Consider the following 21,120-nt stretch of genomic DNA (forward strand, 5'->3'; position numbering starts at 1 on the left):
TTATGGGTTTGTGCACGAGCTAGTTTTTATTTGAGCCGTTGTTCTCCCCCGCTTTATGTTGGTATGGTCCAGTCCCAGAGAGACGAGCTTAGTAGAGAAAACAGGCAGGAGGGTCCAAGCAAGCGAAAGGCTAACGTCGATATTTAACCGAATCGACCAAACCGACGTCCGCTGAACTAAAAGAATTGAACCTAATTCAAAGTAACGACGTCGATACCTTATGTTTACGTCTCGGCTATCCAATTAAATTATGTCAACCCCAGCAAGACGGCGTCTGATGAGAGATTTTAAACGGTAAGCGACAGAGAGAATGCTAAAGGCCCCTGGGTGCTTTATGGGCACCGGCTACTCTCGGGGTTTAACATGGCGACTTTTCCCCCATAAAAGACATTTATTAACGACACTACCCCTCTCCGATAATGTAGTTTGGAGGTCATTTGTGCGGTATGAGGTGTTGTCGTAATGTAGGTATAGTATATGTAATGTAACTTATTTGGATAACTTGTTTTTCAGTCTCCAGGAGGATCCTCCAGCAGGAGTTAGCGGAGCCCCGTCTGAAAACAACATCATGGTCTGGAACGCTGTCATTTTTGGGTTTGTATCATTTACTTTTGTTGACCGCGATTAACAGTTAACAGAACACATTGACACTTGTTTCTCAACCAATTCGAGGTCTATAAGATTCAGGTTGCTAGCGGTAATAAAAGCCGTTTTAAATAGGCCAGATGGCCAGTGGACCCCATAAGAGGTGCTGGTTATTTGATCTTTAAGTGACAGTGTCCTGAATGGTGTTATGTGTTGTGTTGTGGTGTGGTGTGGTGAAGGAAACAGGTTATAATGTCATATCCGTAGACTGTTGTGCCTTGTTATTTTTGGATTAGAGTAATGCGCAGGGCTCTTGCACATTGGCCAGTGACTTTGGCTTTGTTTCTTGCTGTCATGCCAAGTGTTATGTGTAACCTGACATGTTGACCCATTTCTTCTACCTACAGCCCTGAAGGAACACCATTTGAAGATGGTAAGTCAAGAAAATACAAGCTTCAGTCTTTGTCACATGATCCTTCGGAAATCATTCTATGTTGATTTGGTGCTCAAAACCCTTTCTTATCATCAATGTTGAAAACAGTTGTGCTGCTTGCTTCTTTTTGTAAAATAATAGTTTTTTTTCAGTGGTCTTTGAATATAAATCTTTTGTAACATAACATTTTTTTTTTACTTTTACTGTCACTTTTTACATTTTATTGTCCTTTCCTTTCTAAATAAAAGTCATTTCTTTCTTTAAAAAACAAAACAAACTACATTGACAGCTTGAGTAAGTATTGAGCTTTGGGTTCTAAATAATATTGTTGGCAACCGCTTATACATGCCACTTTGTAATTGTGTACAATGATTTGGAATGGTGTAATTCTTTTGTTTACATCTGGCAAATGATTTTGCTTCATTTATTATTATTTTTCTGCTTGTCATAGGAACTTTCAAACTCACAATAGAATTTACAGAAGAATATCCAAACAAACCTCCTACAGTCCGGTTTGTCTCCAAAATGTTTCACCCTAATGGTAAGTTTTACAAACTTACAGTGATTTTTGTATTTATATAAATTCCTTGCACTAAAGATTACTTAATGTGCACATATATCACATGCTAGAATTAAGTATGTGCCAATGGACTATAAAATCTAATTGTCTTTCTTTGTGTTCAGTTTATGCAGATGGTAGTATATGTTTGGACATTCTTCAGAATCGCTGGAGTCCAACATATGATGTTTCTTCAATTTTAACCTCAATACAGGTACATGTGTGCACTTCTTTCTGCTTTTTTGCACAGACTAAATGTTTTAATTAACAAAATGTTTTTTGCAACTTTTCTTTTTGCTATTTTGATGGTACCATTAAAAAAAAAAAGTGAGGACATTATTCAGGTTGTTAACATGCCTTTCATTTGCCACAGTCTTTACTGGATGAGCCAAACCCAAACAGCCCTGCCAACAGCCAGGCAGCTCAGCTGTATCAGGAAAACAAGAGAGAGTATGAGAAACGTGTGTCGGCCATTGTGGAACAGAGCTGGCGCGACTGTTGACCCTCCTTACAGTTCCCATACGAACAATAGTCCGCCTCAGCCAATGAGAGGAAAACCACCTTGCAAAGCATAAAATAAAACACATCATGATTTGAATCATTCTCCACTTATTCAGTAGAATTGTCTGTTCTGTAGCTGTTGCAAGATTAGAGTGCTGTTGTGTTGTGGTCTCCCTCTTCATGCAGAACCTTATCTTGGAAGAGGATAAACCTTAATTTAACGAAATATTGTTGCCAGGGTTACTTGCTTTTATTTGGCCAGCCCTCATTTTGGTCATCTTTATTTTCTTCTACACTGTGGGCTGATTTCATTTGGGTTATTAACATGTTGGTTGCTGTTTTCAGTATGATATCTTTGTTTGAATGTAGAGATTTTGTTGCGTCTCTGCGATAGCGTCATACCATTCAGAGTTCCAAATTAAATGGCAAGGACATTAAAGATGGTCGATACATTGTCTGGTATGGAAAGAGTACATGTTTTGGAAACATGCCTTTATAACTGCACTTGGGAAAACCTGACTTTTTAAAACCAAATGTGGGGAATGGCCCTTTTTATCAAGTGCAAGTGGTTTGTTCTTTTAATTCAGCAGTTCATATTGATGTTTAATGTGTTGCCTATTGACACTGACTGCATGTTAGTTTGTCAGCAGTAATTGTTTGAAGGTACACAGTGATCTATCAGAACATAACAAATTGGCATCTCTAAGTGCGTTTTCTTTAGTTCTGTATTCACTATTTTCTGTCTGTTGCACCCCAGTTGCATGTTTTTCTTGCTTTTTTTAAATTCCATTAAAGTGCCGTTTATTTTTGACATTGAATTGCTCCTCCAAACATATGGATGTGATGCTGTCATGCAGTGTCCATTTTAGCTAATTAAAATCTTCATTTTTTTAATTTAGCAAGAGTGTCCGATTTGCACTAGTAACCCATGTAAGAAACTACATTTTCTCACTTCTTGTAAATAAACAGTAAAATAAACTCTGGTGTTTTTTCTTTGCACAAAAATAAGATGAGCAATTGAGTGAACTGGAAAGTGGACCATGACCAGACTAAATTTAATGTGTCGAAACAAGCAGGCTGGTTGACAGTATTCACAAAGCAAACAGCTTCACAGGGATTGCTGCTCGAGAATGATCATTTGGAGATGAATACTTAATTCTACAATCAACAACCAGAAAATGAGAAAAATATGTTTTGTAATTACTTCAAGGATATTTTTATATTTCAATTGTTTATCTTACAACAGACGAAAGACTGAGTGAATGAAATATTGTCCATTTTGAAAGCATAATAAAACTGAGAAAATGGAATGTCACGTGCTGCCAAAAGGCCCCACTTCTAATATCCATGTCAATAAATATTCATAAGATACATGATATTACAAAGTTTAGTGAGTAACATGATTTGTGTTCATCATATGACTTACAGCTAACCTACAGTAAATCTGGACATAATTGGACAAACTGGTAAAGGGAAGAAAAGGGTACACATTGTAGACATTGAGAATTGAATTTTTTTTTTTTTTAATTACACTTTTTGGAAACAAGTTAACAGGAAATGTAACAAGTAAAACTGCTTTTCTTTTATTAATAGTCATCTCAGAGGCCTGTTGAGCCCAGTCATTGTGAAGCCTGAGGCTTCACCAGTTCATATCGTCCCACCTGCCCTTCCTGTAAAAGCTGACCAATCAGCTGTTCCTTCTGGACTTTGCGGCTAACAACAAGAAAGCGTTGTCTGCCCTGTCCGTATGATTTGCTGCGCAGCCCGTACCTCTGGGATATCTGGTGGATCTGCCGGCGCTCTTCATTGTTGAGCTCCGTAGAGAAGCGCAGTTCATCTTGACGGTTTGAACTCACGTAATTCCGAATGATTTCCTCAATATCGCGCTTAGTCAGATTACCTTGCCTATCCATGCCAAGTCCTTCCCTGTTATATTGCTCTTTGACTTTGATGGGTTCAGCAATGCCCTCTCCTTCTCTACCCAAACCACCACCCGTCCAGCCCATCTTACGGAGTAGCTGGTTACCAATGTTGTCCTCCTTGATCTCCTGCCGCATAGATTCCTCGCCAGAACGAGCAATGATTTGATTTCGGGAAATTGCATCCACATTGCCCTCCTTCCTGAGGTTGGACTTCACCACGGCCTGTGTACATCGAAGTGTGGCAAGGGCCTCCTCTGCTGCAATATGTTTCACTGTCTTTTTAGGCCCAACGCCTGCAGCCACGTACTTCCCATCTAGATAAACTTCACACTGCCAGCGATGGTCAGGCAGAACCGTGAATTTGTAGTCAGCAAGCACTTTATTAAATTGAGCAGTGTCATTTATTATGCAAATAGCATTATCAGAGTTTTCAAGAATCACCAATTCACCCAGATGTGCTTTCTTGCTGCTTTGCTGGGTGTATCGACCACTGGGCTGGTCCAAAGTGTGGTTCCCTCCAGAAAAACGCTGCTGCTGCTGCTGCTCTTGTTGGCGAGCAGTCTGGTTCATTCGCAATTTCCTCACCGCCTCCTCCGCCGCTGCGTGTTTCGAGCTCTTCTTGGTCCCTCTGGCTTGTGCCACCAGCTCACCCTGCAAGTACACACTACAGAGCCATAAATTGCTATTGTGAACCGGGTCAAATGTGTAATCAACTTTCATGCGGTTGAAGGCAGCCGAGTTGTTGAGTATACAGATGGCGTCGTGTGCGTTCTCCATGATTACAAATTCTGTCCAGTGTTTGCTTTGGTCAGGCTCATACTGGCCCTTGGTACTAGGAGACGGCTTGTCCTCCGGGTTGCGAAGAGGTGGGGGGAGGGTAGGGTTTGGAGTGTTAACTTGGCACACCACCATGTCATTGACGCAAGTACGCTTGTACTGCCGTTGCAAGACACGGACTTCCACCGGCCTCATAAACAGCTTGACAGCCTGTTCTGATGCTCGGTCTCTTGCACCGTTTTTGCTCCCAGAGTACCCGGTGGCAAGGTACACACACTGACACCTCAATTCACATGCATATCCGTCAGTGGGTACTTTTCTGTTCTTAGGAAGGTCAGCGGGTGGAATATCTCTTAAATTGACATAGATGTACTCTGGGTTCGTCTTGCAGGCCTGAATGCTGCGGCTAAGTATGAAATTGTAATTTGGGCTGTCAGGCCCACTCATGAACGAAGGATTTCTGAGGGTGATGAGAACGGCTGATGATACTCTGGTAATAAGCCTCTGTTTTTCGTTTATTGTTTCTGGAAGTATAGAAGTCGGCATAGAGGGTGTAGGGAGAAGGCCAGAGCCGCCTCTGCTTGGACCGTCGTATACCCTGCTGAAAGCCTTGCTGGAAGTCGGCCTATCCTGATGTCCAAATCCCAGTCCACACCCTCTGCTAACCCAGGCTCCAGACCGTCCAGCACCTCCGTATCCCTCAACTCGGACTGCCTGTGAGAATGATTCAGACTGTTTGGCATGATGAGCCTCATAACTAGCTGTGTATTCCTGCTGCACTTTGCACATGAAGTTCTGGGTACTGCTGCCATAGCCAAACCCACTTCTGCTGCTCGCAGCCACGTCTTTGGTTCTGTTCTCAGGCCAAGAATCATAACCGTACATCCCCATCTCAAGGCAGCCAGAGGAGGAAGAAGGGACATTGTCATGGTTCCCATTATATGGCTGATGATATGGTTCCTTCGGTCTTACTTCATTCATCTCGCCCCTCCTGCGCTCCTTCTCATTCTCTTTTTCGTCAGTTTCTCCATTTCCACTGCCGCAACTCCCACCACTCACAAAGTGTACTGGCTGAAATCGAGGTCTGGGAGTGAATTTTGACACAGGCATCTTCCTCGTGGGCTCTTCACCTAGAATATGAAGTCATATATGATTAAAATTTAAATTTACATGCAAATACGATCATTTATACTGCTGTTTTGTTCACATGCAGAATAAAATATTTTTTTAAGTCCCCCTGTAGTCAATAATTTTATCCCTTAAAACTCTTCTTTGATCACCAAAATAGCATATTTAATTTTTTTTCCCTGTGACAAAAATGTCTTCATGCCTTAAAATAGCTTGAATGTAACTACACCCTTGCTTCATTCAGTATACTTGAATACCACTCACTCGACTCATACAGGCTCGTCTACAAGTCGACGTATCAGAATGGTAATGCGTTTTATGTATCGCTCTCTACAAGGTCGGACACATAACGGTGATTAATATGATTAGCCTTTTGCTAATAATATAGTGCTAATGTTACACAAACCATGTTCCCATTCACCATCTCAAAGTCAGACAGCTGCCTTCTAAAAATCAGCATCCTTAGAAACGCTTTGAACAAGAATGTCAGTGGAGAAAGGTGTATAGTTCATCATAACAACATATACATTATGTATATGAATGTAATATACATAATTCACCCGCTATATTGCTAAATGTACCCGATTTTTCATATAAACAGAAAAATATACCGGGATAACCTGGCTTCTCTTGAGACTCCCCTGCTTCAGAGCAGTCATTGTTTGTGATATGCTAAAGCCCGCATGTTGACGTGATTGGTTACAAGGTAGTTTTGTGACGTAAGAAACGCCAGCGATTTCAAACCCCGATTTTGAGACTTGAGAGTTTTAAGGAGAAAATATTCAGCAATGGTGTTGACACATGAATTTGCACATGGTTTGTCCTAAATAGAGTTGTCAAAAAGTACCGACTTTGGTACTGAACTTTGGATCTTCACAGATTGCTTACATAGATACACACGGGAGCATTTAAAAGCAGGCGTCTAATAGACCGTCTATCAGCGGATCCCTAATATATCCACTGATATACGGATCCACTGACGCCTCTTTCAAACACTCCCATGTGTATCACTCGTTGAAGAAGTCATTGTTGATCATTGTAGCAAATCACAGACATATATTTTGAGCGCGTCAACACAATGGTCAATCAGAGGTGTTTAAGAATCCATTCAACAGCGCTCAAAATGCTTGAGGGAAATGCTGGTATCGTCACATTTTTCAAAGTTCAGTACCGACTTGGTACCAAAGTCGGTACTTTGACAACTCTAGTCCTAAAGCATTTATATGTTTAGACATATAAACAACATTAAAAACTTTTCACCACAGGGGGTCTTTGATGCCAAGCACCCACAAAATAACTTTTCAAATGCGGAATAATGTTTGTTTGTATGTCAGATAGAGAGATAGATAGATAGCAGGCACTGACAGACTTACTTCCAGTTCCATCAGATGAACCTGGTCTCTTTTTTGATTCAGCATTCGGGACTAGTTCATATGAGGGCATTTCACCAACATCAATCCCTTCTGCCATCTCAAGCACCTTGAGCATTAGATGGGAGCCATATCTGCCCGTCAAAAAAAAAAAAAAAAAGTACAGCCACAGTATTGGTTGGCATTACTAATGCATAACTTTACAATTAATGTGGTATGTATAAATATGGCATACACTTGCATATGCTAAATTAAATATGGTATACAACTTGCCCAATGACTTACACTAAGTATGCACTCAAACCCCTACGAAAAAAAAAATAGTTAAACAGTCCAATTATCATGATATATTCAATCCCCACCTGCATCCCAGGAAAACGTAGTTCACCCATACCATCGACAGGGCCAGTAAATTATCAAGAGCATTTCCCTCGTACTCTTTAACGTGTTTCACTATGAACTGACGCCTAGCGGACCACTGCTTGTCACTCTCGAATTCCTGACGGTATTCATCGATATTACAGGCCCGATTACGCGGACCAGCGGGTTTACGTGAAACACGCGGGCCCGTTGAATGGTGTCGGATCATCCCGGTGTCTGACGATAGCGAGCAGCTAACCGGAAACAACGTAGTTCGCACAACATTGCATGCTGGGCAGGGTTGCCAGGTTTGCAGGGGTTCGCTTCAACCCGGGAATACAAAAACTACCCGCGGACACAGTGTTAAAGCAGCAACACTGGGCAACATTGATGCTGGGAACGTCACACGGCCCCTATGTATAACGGAATATGTAAGCTAGCTAATAGCAATCACGCAATTACATCTAAAGTCAGATACTTTTTCGGTTTGTGTAACGTAAACTTAACAAATCAATATGATCTGAGATCTGTACTTGCCCAGTTAATTTATTATGATATTTGAAAACATGATTAGCTGCTACAGACCTCGCAACAGTCTGTGTACGGATTCACAACAACTATCCATATTTCCATATTTCTAGCCATATTTCTCACAAAGTATTTGTATTTTAAATAGCACACCTGCAGCTCTTTAATCTACAGCGTTCGATGCACTTTGCCATACATTTGTTGTTTCCCCTTGAGGTTAAGTAGTATATTTGGATAAAACTAAAAACGACACAGTAGCATTTTCATTCTCTCACACTATTCTTCAGTTTTGTCATGCTAGTTATGCGCATTTATTGTGAACTACACGCCGATGTGCATAGCATAACACTATGTCAGAAGCTTACCTTTGTCGTACAGCAGCTCTGTTTAGGTGCTCTTCTTTATTTTATATAGACGCACAAACTAAACTGCAGCTTAAACTGACAGTGCTAAAGCTAATCCACTCAGGAAAAGAGACACGCATTCATAATCTACTGTTACAGTAAGTAGTGCACATAACAAGCACACTCTATATTTAAAGGCCTATGCAGAAAAATAAACTGCTCCACTGCATCTACATAAAGTCATGAAAAATGATGAGGAAAGACTTTGGGAGTGCTCCAAATAACAGTCCAGTTTTTATTGATTTCCACCATCACCACAGCCAGACAAAAAAAACATTCAACAACAAAAATAAAATTACATATACAATTATAATAATAGATTTAAAGTAAATGTATTACTCCCTGATATTTTACAAATCTAATTCACATACAAAAAGAACCTAAAACACCATTAAACTGAGTTTCCACGATAAAGGCAGAAGAAATAAACATGACAGTTTAAAAGCATCAGACCAATGCTTGATTTCAGTGTCATTGAGTTCACCTTAGTATACAAGGCCTTTAGACCATGTTTAACATTATACAGCTAATTCCTTTTACACAGTTATTTGCAACAATTATAGTCTATGCTCATGAAATGGGGTTGTTTGGTATCTGCATCTATTCCTGAGTGTCTCTCGTCCTGACTTGCTCCTCACCGTCACTGGCTGTAGAATCTATTCGAGGCTGATATCAGTCCTGGAATAAAAAAGACATTACTTTAACAATGGCTTTAAATATTTATATAATGACTATATGACTATATATATATATATATATATATATATATATATATGAAGATCATTTTTGTTAAAGGTTCAAAGTCTAAGATTTAAAACAAAAAGCACATAGAAGTTCAACATTCTGTCTGAACATTAGAAACAAGTTTGCGTTGATACTTACACTTCTGCTCAGTTTGAGAATGCACAAGGATGCAGTTAGAAGACAAGAAAATTGCACTGTTTAGTATGTTTCATAGCAGTGTCAGTTAAAAAAAAGGGTGTAATGTTTATTATTTGAAATTTGGAAAAAGCTATGGTCACTAATACAGAAATATCCTTGGAAAACTGGGCTGTATATACACCACACACACACACACACACACACACACTCATAGATATCGAAGAACAGAAATCTCACCTGCTGGTTTGGGTGACATTAGCACCAGGGGGAGTTCAACGGTAATATCACTGTGAACAGAAGATAAACATGACTTGAGTATACTCTCACTGCTCACAAAGCTAAAACACAACACATCATGTACTACTGAATTTATTTTCACTGTTGTTTAATGACAATGTAACTAAGCAGACTGTTCCTTGTTAAGTAGTTGTATTCATCATCAATGGTAATATATACTATAATGGCAGAACAAAAGTCATCAGAGAAAGAAGAAAGTAAAAGGCTCTTCACTATGACTCTCCACTGAGAGTCCAATGACATTGAGTTGAAAGAAAATATGAAGATCTAAACCTTGTTGTGAGGCTTCCCAAGAGACCACCTCCCATTATGAGGGTAGCCTTTATTTTGTAGGAGACAATGACGCCTTGGATTTGCTTATCCATGTCGGGTTGCAGACTGCAGAGAGAGAGAGAGAGAGAGAGAGAGAGAGAGAGAGAGAGAGAGATGCAGATGAGTCACCTTGTTTTTCTGTCATTTAAAAAAAGTGTCGTTTTTTGTAATGTATAAAAATACAGAGCTGTTATTTGGACTATGAACATGAAAATCTGTCTGATGCTTTTGTAATGAAGATTAACTGACATTGTTGAAGAAGCCAAGTTGGTATCTTCATCTTTCAGTTTGCCATCCAGTGCAAGACCGAGTTTCTCTCTGTTATTGGCCAGAAGAGGAGTGACACTATATTCCTTCTCAAAGGTGGAGTTTGCATTAATTTGGTCCCTGTAACAAAAGATCTCAGAAAGTTCAGATCTCAAAAACAAGTAAAAACAAACTTATAGAAGTTTTTTTTTTTTTTTTTAATACAACATATAAAAGATGTATAACACTAAAATCAAAAAATATTTTAAAGATGACAAATGCAATGTGGAGGTCTTTGCACTCACCCAAATTCTTCATTCAGGACACATTTGTGGTATTTGTCCGCTGAGTAAAGCACTACATCTGTAATTTGGTAAACTGAAACACACAATGAGCTAAAGTTTATTTTGGATCATTGTGGGCAACACTTACACTTCTACTTAAAGACAATAACAAATCATTCTTAAGTATCTTACATGGATGAAGACTGGCTGTTTTGTTTATTGATATGAATTATAAAAATACTTACTACTGATTTTGACTTTCTTCACTACTTTACTGGTCTCATTGTTCACTTTGACTTTGATAGGGATGGGATCGCCGTGATAGTAGAGCTGAAAGGATGATAAAACAGCAGTGAATAAAGAAGAGACACAAAACTGCATATGATGGAATATATATATATCTTTTTTTAATTCTTAAATGATCTACAACAGGCATTTAAAAACACTGTACCTCCTTCCCCATGGAGGCTTCCAAGTGAATTGGTTTGTCTGCTGTGATAAACTGTTTGTTGAGATCGGCCTTGGGTCCGGCTGTTATCTCATTTGGTGCATATTGGATTTTGCGGATGATCAAACGGCAAGTGTCCCTATATTGGTAGAGATACCAGAATCAGAGTGAAAATGTATTCATTTCTTTTGATAGTATTTTTATGTTAAAATAGAGCAGTACATACTTCTTTTCAATTTTCTCATCTATGCTGTCTGCTTCATTTGCAATATAGGCTTTGACTTCATAGTCAACCCCGCAAGGCTGTAAAAGTAAACATATTACATATTAGAGAGACATAGACATCTGTGATTGCATTTGTGTGTGTTCTTCATGTATTTCTGCAATTGTACCTTCCCGGCATCCTCTGGTGCTGGCTGAAGGGACACTGAGCATGGAAGATGTACTGGAATCTGAGACAGAACAGGAGAGACACAAATGAAGGACGTCCTTGATTGTTTTCTCAATGCTTAAGCAGATGCATAAGTGTGGATTTACATCAAAAGTGAAGGGATGTCCTTGATCTCCAGCTTTCTTCAAAAGCGCTTCCTGCATTGGTGTATTTGGGGGCTTGGTTCCCTCAAAGGGATACATCTGTATGCGCTTTATCCAGATGTCTTTCCTAAAGGAAACTCCAATCACATCCAGATCATCTTTTCCATAGCGGAAGGCACATGCAAGCTGTACCCACACTGAAAAAATAAAATGCAATGTTTAGATGAAGTGTCTAAATGAATGAAGTTACCGACAAACTTTTCATGATATGTGACCCTGGACCACAAAACCAGTCACAAGTCGCACGGGTATATTTGTGGCAATAGCCAACAACACATTGTATGGGTCAAAATGATCAATTCTTCTTTTATGCCAAAAATCATTAGGAATATTAAGTAAATTTCCCACCGTAAATATATAAAACATTTATTTTTGTGAGTGAATGCAGCACAATCGTGAACATAAATGGACAACTAGTATGTTTTTTGGCACCCTTAGATTCCAGATGTTCAAATAGTTGTATCCCGGCCAAATATTGTCCTATCCTAACAAACCATACATCAATGGGAAGCTTATTTATTCAGCTTTCATATGAAAATTGTGACCAAAATTGTGACCTATGTGACTGGTTTTGTGGTCCAGGGTCACATATTATATTAAATCATACCTTTCCTTCCATTAAGATCTGAAGGATCAATCTTGAGCACCCCATCTGAGAAGTTAATTACAGGTTGTTTGAAATATTGCACATGAATAGAAAAAGTGTATATAAAATTACATGTATACATTTAATTAAAAAAGAGAGAACATCACAATCTTGAGGAATAATACATTTTTCAATGTAAAGTAGAACGTACCAACTGAATCAACTTTATCCACATGGTCCACAAAGTCTCTTCTCCCCAAATAAAGGCAAATCTGTAATAAATAATGACTGAGATGATTATCGTGTGCTTGTGTTTTAAAAATATGTTGAGAGCATGTGCATGTGGAGCAGATGACAAGTAAAGTGAGTTGGAAACGGTATAAATGGAAGCTTACCGAACCATTTCCACTAGTCTTCTTGAAAATCCTGTAGAAACAACATACAGTCTTAATATTATAATTAGTGGTCGACCGATATATCGCCAAGGCCGATATATCGGCCGATATTTGGCATTTTTGAAATATCGGCATCGGCCGATAAGTTTTTCTGATTGGCCGATGTGTTGAAAGCGGGACTTTTATTTTGACGGCGCTCCGGACTTTTATTTTGACGGGCGGCGCTGAGAACACCAGCGCCAGAAGAGAACGGCAGCTCCTCAGATGATGTCAGATCAAACAGCCTCACTCACATTCTCCGTCTTTATTAATTTACGATCTCTGTCAGTCATATCTAATACTTTGTTAGACAGAACTGGTAAACAAAGTAAGTAAATGGTAACTTATGCCAAGTAAGTAAAGTAAAGCGTTTGCTTTTATATTATTTGTAACAGAAAAGGCAAACAATCAGGCTAAAATACTTTCTCATTTGCCGTCAACATTCAGCAAATGCGCATCTACGTCATTTAAACAAATCTCTGAATATCTAATAAACATTTAATTTCACAAACCTTGCAGATTTAATTGAATCCAGCTGTGATATCTTGTGAAGTGTGCATTACTGTCAGCAAGTGACGGTCGGTCCGTGCGAAGTGAGTGAATGCGAACAGAAGATCAGCTTCACAGGAGACGCGATCAAAAAACTTTAAATCCTTCATTTTAAAATATGCTGATATATAACCAGTTGCCAACTGTGTCATATTCATATCGTTTTCACTGTGCTGTATGTAAAATTATTGTTACCTTGTCTTTATTGAAAAAAATATGATTACCAGCACGAAATTACCAGAATACTGAGTGCCCTGTTACAGTGTTTACTTTATTTTTATTCATATATTTCTAAACAATTACTTTGTGAAAAATACTGTAATAGGACTGCAAATTTAAGAAGTTGCCATCTAAAGTATAAAAGCATGTTTATTTTAAAATTTTGTTTTATAATTTATTAAATATTGATTAAAATAAATATATATAAAAAATATCGGCCATCAGCCACCCTGCTCTCCAAGATATCGGCCATCAAAAAAACAATATCGGTCGACCACTAATTATAATCATTGTTATAAGCTCAATTTACTCTTTTAAAGAGGATGTGTGTAGTTTTTAATGTAAAACAAAACATCGCTTGAGACACGTGCTGCTTTGAGTCTATACTGAATTAGTTAATGATATAACTCACAGTCAAATAGGGAAAATCCTGCAATGTTGGCCATTACACATCACTGAAACTAACATGTTCTGTTGGTCTCTTAAAAAAAACATGTCCTGTATTTTAAACAAATATCAGTATCTGTTGCTTTTGTGTGATATGACTTGTTAGTCTCCATGAGGTATAGTCATCTGCATAGGCTATGCTAAGCTTATGCTAAGCTAAGCACTGTTACTTTTAAACTCTTGTGGTAATCCTGTCAATCCATTCTAAAAGGGATTTCTTATAATCTGGTAATCCACAAGGATTGAAGACCAAAAAGACTTTACAGATTTAATACTACTAGGAGTATTACACAAAGGCTACTTAAGAGGTGTATACAATATTTAATAATCTGTATAGGATATGGTGCAATTATGATCTAATGCCTTTCATTTGCCTGTTTGATGTTTTAAATGTCTTTATGCCTCATATTTAAAGTATTTGTAAAATGTTGGGATAAATTAATATGCACAAACTTACTTTGTCATGGTTATGGAAAGTCAGTTGAAGCTTTCTGAAATGAGAAGTGAAATGGTAAGTGTGTAAAATGTGCCAGCAGAGGGCAGTCGTTTGATTTAGCAAAGAACCAACATCCTGCCCTGAATTGAGTACAGTGTTTGGAAAACCATTCATGTTTATATGTTGTCCCGCTGAGATTTCAATCCACTAGGGCTAATCAGGGAAGAGGAGATTAGCATAACGATAGACTCTTCATAATCCTCCACAGAAGCTGCACTCAGGATTAGCTCTTATCTGTTTTTAATTTGCCTCTGTGTATGAGGCCAACTATTTCAAACCTGGGAAGAGCTAGCAAAACATCTGTGATATATTTTAAAGGAGTTGCAATGAACATTAAATTACTATTTTAAACTGTTGGGCCTATGGAAATATTTCAATATAAATATATTAAATAATATTTACATATATAAAAACCTAAGCAGGAGCAGCTCAGTAAATTAGATAATCACAATTTATGTGTAAATGAGTACAAATAAATCACATGAAATATAAGACACTTATTTACCCAGCAAAACTCAGCTGTCATGCTCTTGTTTAAAAGTGTTTATCTTCCGTTAAATATATTTGTTTTTGTGTGGTTCCAAAGAAATACAAAATGAATATTAACCTTTTGTTGTACATTCTAGAAATGTGAAATCTAGAAATTAAACACAATGAACACAATAGCAATCAAGATGCAAATTCATATGCTGACTCTTATCGTTCGCATGATCAGTCATGGATATTCTTTATATAGATTACCTTATTTTGTCAGGTTAAGGTTATGCCAGTTAGCATCAGGATTAGGTTCAGGAATAACCAGAAAGCAAACTTCCATAAAACCATAAAAACAACCGATGCTCCTCAGGTCTCTATTATATTTATTATGCCACATTTCAATCTCCCTAAAGCAAGAATTAGACAAAAAGTGCACAGACTCAAATCTCAGAGGGTGCTCAACCACAAAAAGAAAAACGAAAAAAAAAAAAACAATCACAAAAAGGTAAAAATCGGCACACCACAGCTCCATAAACAGAAAATATATGTATTGCATGTTCTCACCAAAAGTGACATTTTGAGCCATGTGGCTCTTCACCAATCTAGTGTGTCAATTTTTTCCTTTTTGTGAATCTTCCTAAAGAAGACATGAATGCTAATGTTCACACTGAACAATCTCATATAAATTGAATCCAAATCAGCTTTCACCTCAAAGTCTATGTGCGTTTTTTCAGTGTAATGACAGTCCAGGTCTTCTTACCTGTGTCCAAGTTCCTGGAGAACGTCCTCTGCTTTACTCTTGATTGTTGCACGTGAGCACTGTTCTGTAGTGTTGTTGGTTTGCTAGTGTGTTTCCCAGTTAGTCTTGTCCGCCTTTATAGTGCAAACTCTCCTCCCTCATTTTAGTCCCAATCCTCTTAGTTCATTAGTCATCATCTTTTTGTGGCTACAATGTGTATAAAAATAAACACAGAATTGGACTTACGGATTAGCTATTGAGAAGTATATGGTATGAATGAGAGTGCCAGCCTCGGGGTCATTTGGTTGGATGACAGAATTGTAATAATACGGTTACATCTCTCATAATAGAGCTCCACCTCTAACATAGCATTTAGGGCATGTACTCACCGTGGCCTCAGTTTCCAAGTCATGAGGCCTTCACAACATAACACAACATAGGCTACAGTACTTTCATCTTTAGATGATGAGCAAGAACAGGCATCATGTACATTCTGCTTTAAAACTTCTGCTTGCATTGCCATTGTATCATAAACATTCAAATGGTTCTCTTGGCATTGGTCTTCTAGGGTTTAGAGAGAATGAAGTGGGTGTGAGACTATTTTAGAAAAGCAGTTAAAGGGACATTGTCATTGTACCCTCAGGGGGATTTTTATTTGTGGCTGAGGCATGTAGTACAAACAGCTGATTGGCTGTTACTACAGTAATACACGACGACACTCAACATGTCTTTGAGATCATTATCTGAAATTGACAGTGAGAAACTAATATCAAAAATAAATAAATTCATACACAATATATACAGTATATATGTAAAGAAAACTATTTTTTTTGTATGATACTGCATCCATGCCACTAGGTGTCGCTATTAGTTGTTTTATATGGTGTGTAGCATTCCTAAAACACAAATATCTGTCATTATGGTCCCAACTTTCCCCCAAATAAAAACGTTTTGTTAAAACAAAATGCAATTATAACAAGGTATTATTGTTAAAAGGTATTGAACAAAAACACAATTTAAGTTGTGACCGATATAATCCATTTTCTGAGGATGAAAGAGAGAGGATCAGGCTGGGACCTGGTTCTTACCACAACTCACACCTGCTGTAACAGATGGTCTAAGGTTATCAGGCTTGTGATCTCTGTTCTGGTGGCATGTCAAGGTGTTTTTATTTATTTATTACTATTATGCTCTGTTAAACTCTGTCACCAACTAGCTAATCATAATGAAATCTATGATTACTTAAATCAGGTATATCAACACATTTGTCAGCTGAATGCACAATAATAATCTTAAAACAGCTGTAAATAATTTCTAAATAACCAGGGCTAACTCTAATAGACACTTTTACACATGCTGACTTTGATTGTGTGTGTGTTCAACAGGGCATCAGTTAGATGTGATCTCCTTAAACACAGCTGCTCATGTCTCTAACCCTGCTGGCCTGAACAAGGTCAGAGGTCACAAGCACCAAGCACTTCCCTGTCATTCACTACCACACTTTCCAAAACATGTGTGGACCTCCACATCAGCATAAGCAAATTAGGTTCTAAAACACTTCAAGTATAAGCTGTTTTTAAGAGTTAGACTTACTGACTATACCCTACGGATACATACACTATATATTGCCAAAAGTTTTGGGACATCTGCCTTTACATGCACATGAACTTTAATGACATCCTATTCTTAATCCGTAGCCAATTTGGAGTTGGCGCACCCTTTGCAGCTATAACAGCTTCAGCTCTTCTAGGACGGCTTTCCACAAGGTTTAGGAGTGTGTTTATGGGAATTTTTTGACCATTCTTCTAGAAGTGCATTTGTGAGATCAGGCACTGATGTTGGACGAGAAGGCCTGGCTTGCAGTCTCCGGTCTAATTTATCCCAAAGGTGTTCTATCGGGTTGAGGTCAGGACTCTGTGCAGGCCAGTCAAGTTCCTCCACACCAAACTCGCTCATCCATGTCTTTATGGACCTTGCTCTGTGTACTGGTGTGCAGTCATGTTGGAACAGGAAGGGGACATCCCCAAACTGTTTCCACAAAGTTGGGAGCATGAAATTGTCCAAAATGTGTTGGTATGCTGAAGCATTAAGAGTTCATTTCACTGGAACTAAGGGGCCAAGCCCAATCCCTGAAAAACAACCCCACACCATAATCCCCCCTCCACCAAACTTTACACATGGCACAATGCAGTCAGGCAAGTACCGTTCTCCTGGCAACTGCCAAACCCAGACTCGCCCATCGTGTGGAAATTTCATGAATGGACTTATTGCACAGGTGGCAACCTATCACGGTACCACGCTTGAATTCACTGAGCTCCTGATAGCGACCCATTCTTTCACAAACGTTTGCAGACGCAGGGCCCTATCTTGGACCCAGCGCAATTAACTTTGTACACCGACGCATGTATCATTCCTATTTTGCACCCGCGCACAGCGGACTTTTCCCTCCACAGACGCACGTCGGTAAGTTAGGGAATGAACTTGCGCTCTTGGGGGCGGTTCAGCGAAAGAGGAGGCGTGTTCCAGCGCAAACGTTCCCTGGTGCTATTTTGCAGGTTTAGAAAACAATTCCGCCACTGACCAGGAAAAACCTAGTCTAAAGTCAGTGGCGCGTTGCGCATGTTATTCAAATGCTATTTTGAGGGCGCATGCTTGGCCATAATGTAGCGTGTGCACAACGCGCGTACACTTTGATTCTCTCATCTACACAGAAGCAGCAGTTTTCATTTTTGCAAACCATAGGCTACATTATTACAAGGAAAAATATTAACACACGAAATCATTGTTGTGTCCATGAAGATGTGAAAAAATAGGCATAAATCTAGCTTACACGTTTACCCAAATTATCATGCGCCTGTTTAACCGAAGCTAATCTGGGTGGGTTTCTCCCATCCCCAATGTCACTTCTCTGTCTTTTACGGCCCTGACGAGAACGTCGGTCTCCTCGGCTGTGAACCGCTCCTGGCGTGCGCCTGGCAAATCTGCCGTTATAATAGCAATCCGCCATGGAACAAACGTGCCTGCTCTTAAAGGGAATGTGAGATGTCGCTCTGATTGGTTTATTTCACGTTATGCCCAAACCACACCTATGAATAATGAAGCTACTTCAGACCAACCCATTTTAGATTTACGTCGGGCGCAAGAGTCATTTATCCCGCCGGTATAATAGCAACAGCGTCAAGATCCGCCCACAAAGTTACTTGCGTTTTGCGTTTGATACTTGCGTTTCAGATTGTTAAAATAGGGCCCACAGTCTGCATGCCTATGTGCTTGATTTTATACAACTGTGGCCATGGAAGTGATTGGAACACCTGAATTCAATGATTTGTAGGGGTGTTCCAATACCTTCGGGCAATATAGTGTATATTTTTTACAAAATTCAAAATTCATGATGTTACCTTTAAAACCATTTCATTAAGCATTTACATTTAGGAAAAGGGCACATAAGTTACTTTTTAATTTATATGTTATAAAAAATTAAATAAAAACATTTAATGATAATTGTTTACTGGGGCTTTCTTATGTTTTTGGTACAAACCAATTTATATTCAAAACAGGTGGTCTAGGTGACAACACATGACTTTGCTCCTTTTACTAAGATATACTTTTACTAAGGTTCACATCTCAACCAAATTTCCCAACCAAATTCAGTTTTCGACCAAGAACTAAACATCTTGGTTTCATTTCCTGTAGTCACAAACGCTCACTCCCCATATGACTAATTTAAATGACTTATCTGGAAAGTACAGACATGGAGTCTGTTATTTAAAACTCAATAAGAAATCATGTTTGATTTGAGACAATTTAAGATGATTTTAGTCCCCCCCCCACACACACCCGTAAAACAGAACAAATTGGTTTATCTTTAAAGGACCGCTTGTTAATGTGCATTTGCTTGGCTAGTACACATAATCCTCTTTCCTAATGTCTTAGACCTTTTCTTATCTCCTCACGGTGTAAGAACGCTGTTTTGGATACCTGAACACTAGAAAATTGTCTCTTGAGTTGATCTCAGAATTCAAACATTTATTTTAGTACTCACTACTCACTTTTTAAAACTCAAATAGAAACTAGACTACTAGACCATACTGTATATTGTAGCCTACTACTATTTTCATGAGGGTTTTCAAATTAAACAAGCAATTTAAATAGCCACAAATTTCTATTTAAACACCAGGGATCTATCTTTAGAGAGAGCAAATCCTCTTCCATCACCTGTTTGTTTCTCATAATACTTTGGAATAAGCAGGTAATGCTCTTTGCTAGTCTGATCTTTGCTGGTATTAATGGCTCACTCTGAATTAGCGGCCAATGCAGTCAAAAATTAATGTGATTAAAATTAATCTCGAGCTCTGCTTGAGCTAGGATTGGAGAGTTTTAGCATGCGGTTTAGGACATGATCCATCTAAATAGTGTACGTTCGCCAAGTAAAAACTCTGGAAACAGTTATTTGCCTGTGTTCGGTGCTTACAAAAGCCAATTTTCCCTCAGGTGAATAGAAGCAACACATTATCTTATGAACTGTATGAAATACTGGCTACTAAGAGCATGTCTTAGATAGCTTAGCCTGGGTTAGAGACGGACTGTAATCCATTGCGTGTTTTGTAAACATGACCCGGGGGGTAATAGGATGGACTGTACCTTCAGAAAAGAACAGAAAAACTGTCAGGTCCAACTATGTGACCCTCAGTTTTTACAACATTATATAAGATATTAAGAGAATGTATCTTTAATACAAATATTTAGTCTTACAGCATTGGCAGATTTCTTCACTTGTTTTAAGTGAAGATGATTGTATGAACAAGTAAAAAAAGTGAAAAGATCACGCAGCACGCCAAAAACTATACTTTTTGTATGTAGTCAGTGAAAACAAGTCTTGAAATTTTATGTAAAGTAAGTTTATTTAGCTTTAAGGGTTTTTAGATATTTTATAAAGAAAAGTAAATAAGATAAATGTAGGCCTACTCATAAGAAGAATTTTTGCTGTGTGAATGGGGCCTAAGCACTGACATTAAGGGAATGCAGCATATTCACAGTGAAGTCAACAAGAATTCAAAATGACCCTGTTTACTTTCTTAATGCACATCCCACAGTTGTCCTATTATGAACAGTTCATCACTTTATTCCAAAAGGAAAAAGTTTGTTTTTGTAATCTTGTAAATTGCTCATCCTCTGAAGTGGATGACATCACGTTTTCTTTTCCTGTTGACATCACGTAGGCTATTTGATAATGTTATCCTCCCTGAAAAAATAGCCATTTAGGCAATGTTTTACAAACTCACATTCAGTGGCTCAATTCTTTTCACCATCCATCAATTTGCAATTAATACAATAATTACATTTTGAAAGTACAGTAGGTTGCGATCAGCCTTTAAATGCAAAAGTTTAATGCATATCAGAACCAGAAATCCACAACAGAGCTGAGATGGAAAAGTGTGCAACTTGGTTTAAATATTTATGGGGATAAAAATAGAGATTATTTACATTCCATTATCATTTGTCTTGATCAGTGCTTCACAACGGAGGTGCTGTTGGCACTAAAT

General features: G+C 38.4%; 3 protein-coding genes across 6 annotated transcripts; 1 reads left to right on the plus strand and 2 right to left on the minus strand.

The window, feature by feature from the left end:
- Nucleotides 1-70: 70 nt before the first annotated feature.
- On the plus strand, nucleotides 71-3,056 carry ube2a (ubiquitin-conjugating enzyme E2A (RAD6 homolog); the record flags this gene model as incomplete). 2 transcript variants are annotated; one of them, XM_084132558.1, is made up of 6 exons in its annotated part: nucleotides 71-294; nucleotides 514-594; nucleotides 993-1,018; nucleotides 1,470-1,559; nucleotides 1,703-1,791; nucleotides 1,951-3,056. In XM_084132558.1, 6 exons carry the CDS (start codon nucleotides 251-253, stop codon nucleotides 2,077-2,079), a joined length of 459 nt encoding a protein of 152 aa, XP_083988684.1. In that variant the 3' UTR covers nucleotides 2,080-3,056. The 2 variants fall into 2 exon arrangements, with proteins under 2 accessions (XP_083988684.1, XP_083988685.1); XM_084132559.1 differs by lacking the exon at nucleotides 71-294 and adding an exon at nucleotides 311-366 and having other exon boundaries at nucleotides 1,951-2,889.
- A 528-nt stretch (nucleotides 3,057-3,584) lies between these two features.
- On the minus strand, nucleotides 3,585-8,765 carry nkrf (NFKB repressing factor). Of its 2 annotated transcripts, none has more exons than XM_084132554.1 (3): nucleotides 8,529-8,765; nucleotides 7,279-7,409; nucleotides 3,585-5,907 (listed from the first exon to the last, which is right to left on the minus strand). In XM_084132554.1, the coding sequence occupies exons 2-3, from the start codon at nucleotides 7,391-7,393 to the stop codon at nucleotides 3,698-3,700; spliced, it is 2,325 nt and encodes a 774-aa protein (XP_083988680.1). In that variant the 5' UTR covers nucleotides 7,394-7,409; nucleotides 8,529-8,765; the 3' UTR covers nucleotides 3,585-3,697. The 2 variants fall into 2 exon arrangements, with proteins under 2 accessions (XP_083988680.1, XP_083988679.1); XM_084132553.1 differs by lacking the exon at nucleotides 8,529-8,765 and adding an exon at nucleotides 7,638-7,892.
- A 14-nt stretch (nucleotides 8,766-8,779) lies between these two features.
- On the minus strand, nucleotides 8,780-15,939 carry arr3b (arrestin 3b, retinal (X-arrestin)). Of its 2 annotated transcripts, none has more exons than XR_014608682.1 (15): nucleotides 15,599-15,700; nucleotides 14,323-14,356; nucleotides 12,612-12,642; nucleotides 12,428-12,488; nucleotides 12,238-12,282; nucleotides 11,574-11,767; nucleotides 11,429-11,488; nucleotides 11,263-11,339; nucleotides 11,040-11,175; nucleotides 10,834-10,918; nucleotides 10,610-10,682; nucleotides 10,308-10,445; nucleotides 10,020-10,124; nucleotides 9,450-9,736; nucleotides 8,780-9,245 (listed from the first exon to the last, which is right to left on the minus strand). XR_014608682.1 is itself a non-coding variant. In XM_084132555.1 (15 exons), the coding sequence occupies exons 2-15, from the start codon at nucleotides 14,328-14,330 to the stop codon at nucleotides 9,208-9,210; spliced, it is 1,101 nt and encodes a 366-aa protein (XP_083988681.1). In that variant the 5' UTR covers nucleotides 14,331-14,356; nucleotides 15,599-15,939; the 3' UTR covers nucleotides 8,780-9,207. The 2 variants fall into 2 exon arrangements, 1 of the variants encoding a protein (XP_083988681.1); XM_084132555.1 differs by having other exon boundaries at nucleotides 9,687-9,736; nucleotides 15,599-15,939.
- Between the last annotated feature and the right edge of the window lie 5,181 nt (nucleotides 15,940-21,120).

This window comes from Abramis brama (genome assembly GCF_963993115.1).
Source record: "Abramis brama genome assembly, chromosome: 13".
Lineage (NCBI taxonomy): Eukaryota > Metazoa > Chordata > Actinopteri > Cypriniformes > Leuciscidae > Abramis > Abramis brama.

Bases quoted from the DNA above. Each gene is read 5' to 3' on its own strand.
- nkrf (XM_084132553.1), bottom strand. From the start codon at position 7,864: ATGATCCGACACCATTCAACGGGCCCGCGTGTTTCACGTAAACCCGCT. The intron at 7,410-7,637 runs GTGGGGATTGAA...TTTGACGGGCAG, and splicing joins TACGTTTTCCTGGGATGCAG to ATATGGCTCCCATCTAATGC. The intron at 5,908-7,278 runs GTAAGTCTGTCA...TTCATATTCTAG, and splicing joins TTCATCTGATGGAACTGGAA to GTGAAGAGCCCACGAGGAAG.
- arr3b (XM_084132555.1), bottom strand. The intron at 12,489-12,611 runs GTAAGCTTCCAT...TATTTATTACAG, and splicing joins AGACTAGTGGAAATGGTTCG to ATTTGCCTTTATTTGGGGAG. The intron at 10,125-10,307 runs GTCAGTTAATCT...CTCTCTCTGCAG, and splicing joins AACTTGGCTTCTTCAACAAT to TCTGCAACCCGACATGGATA.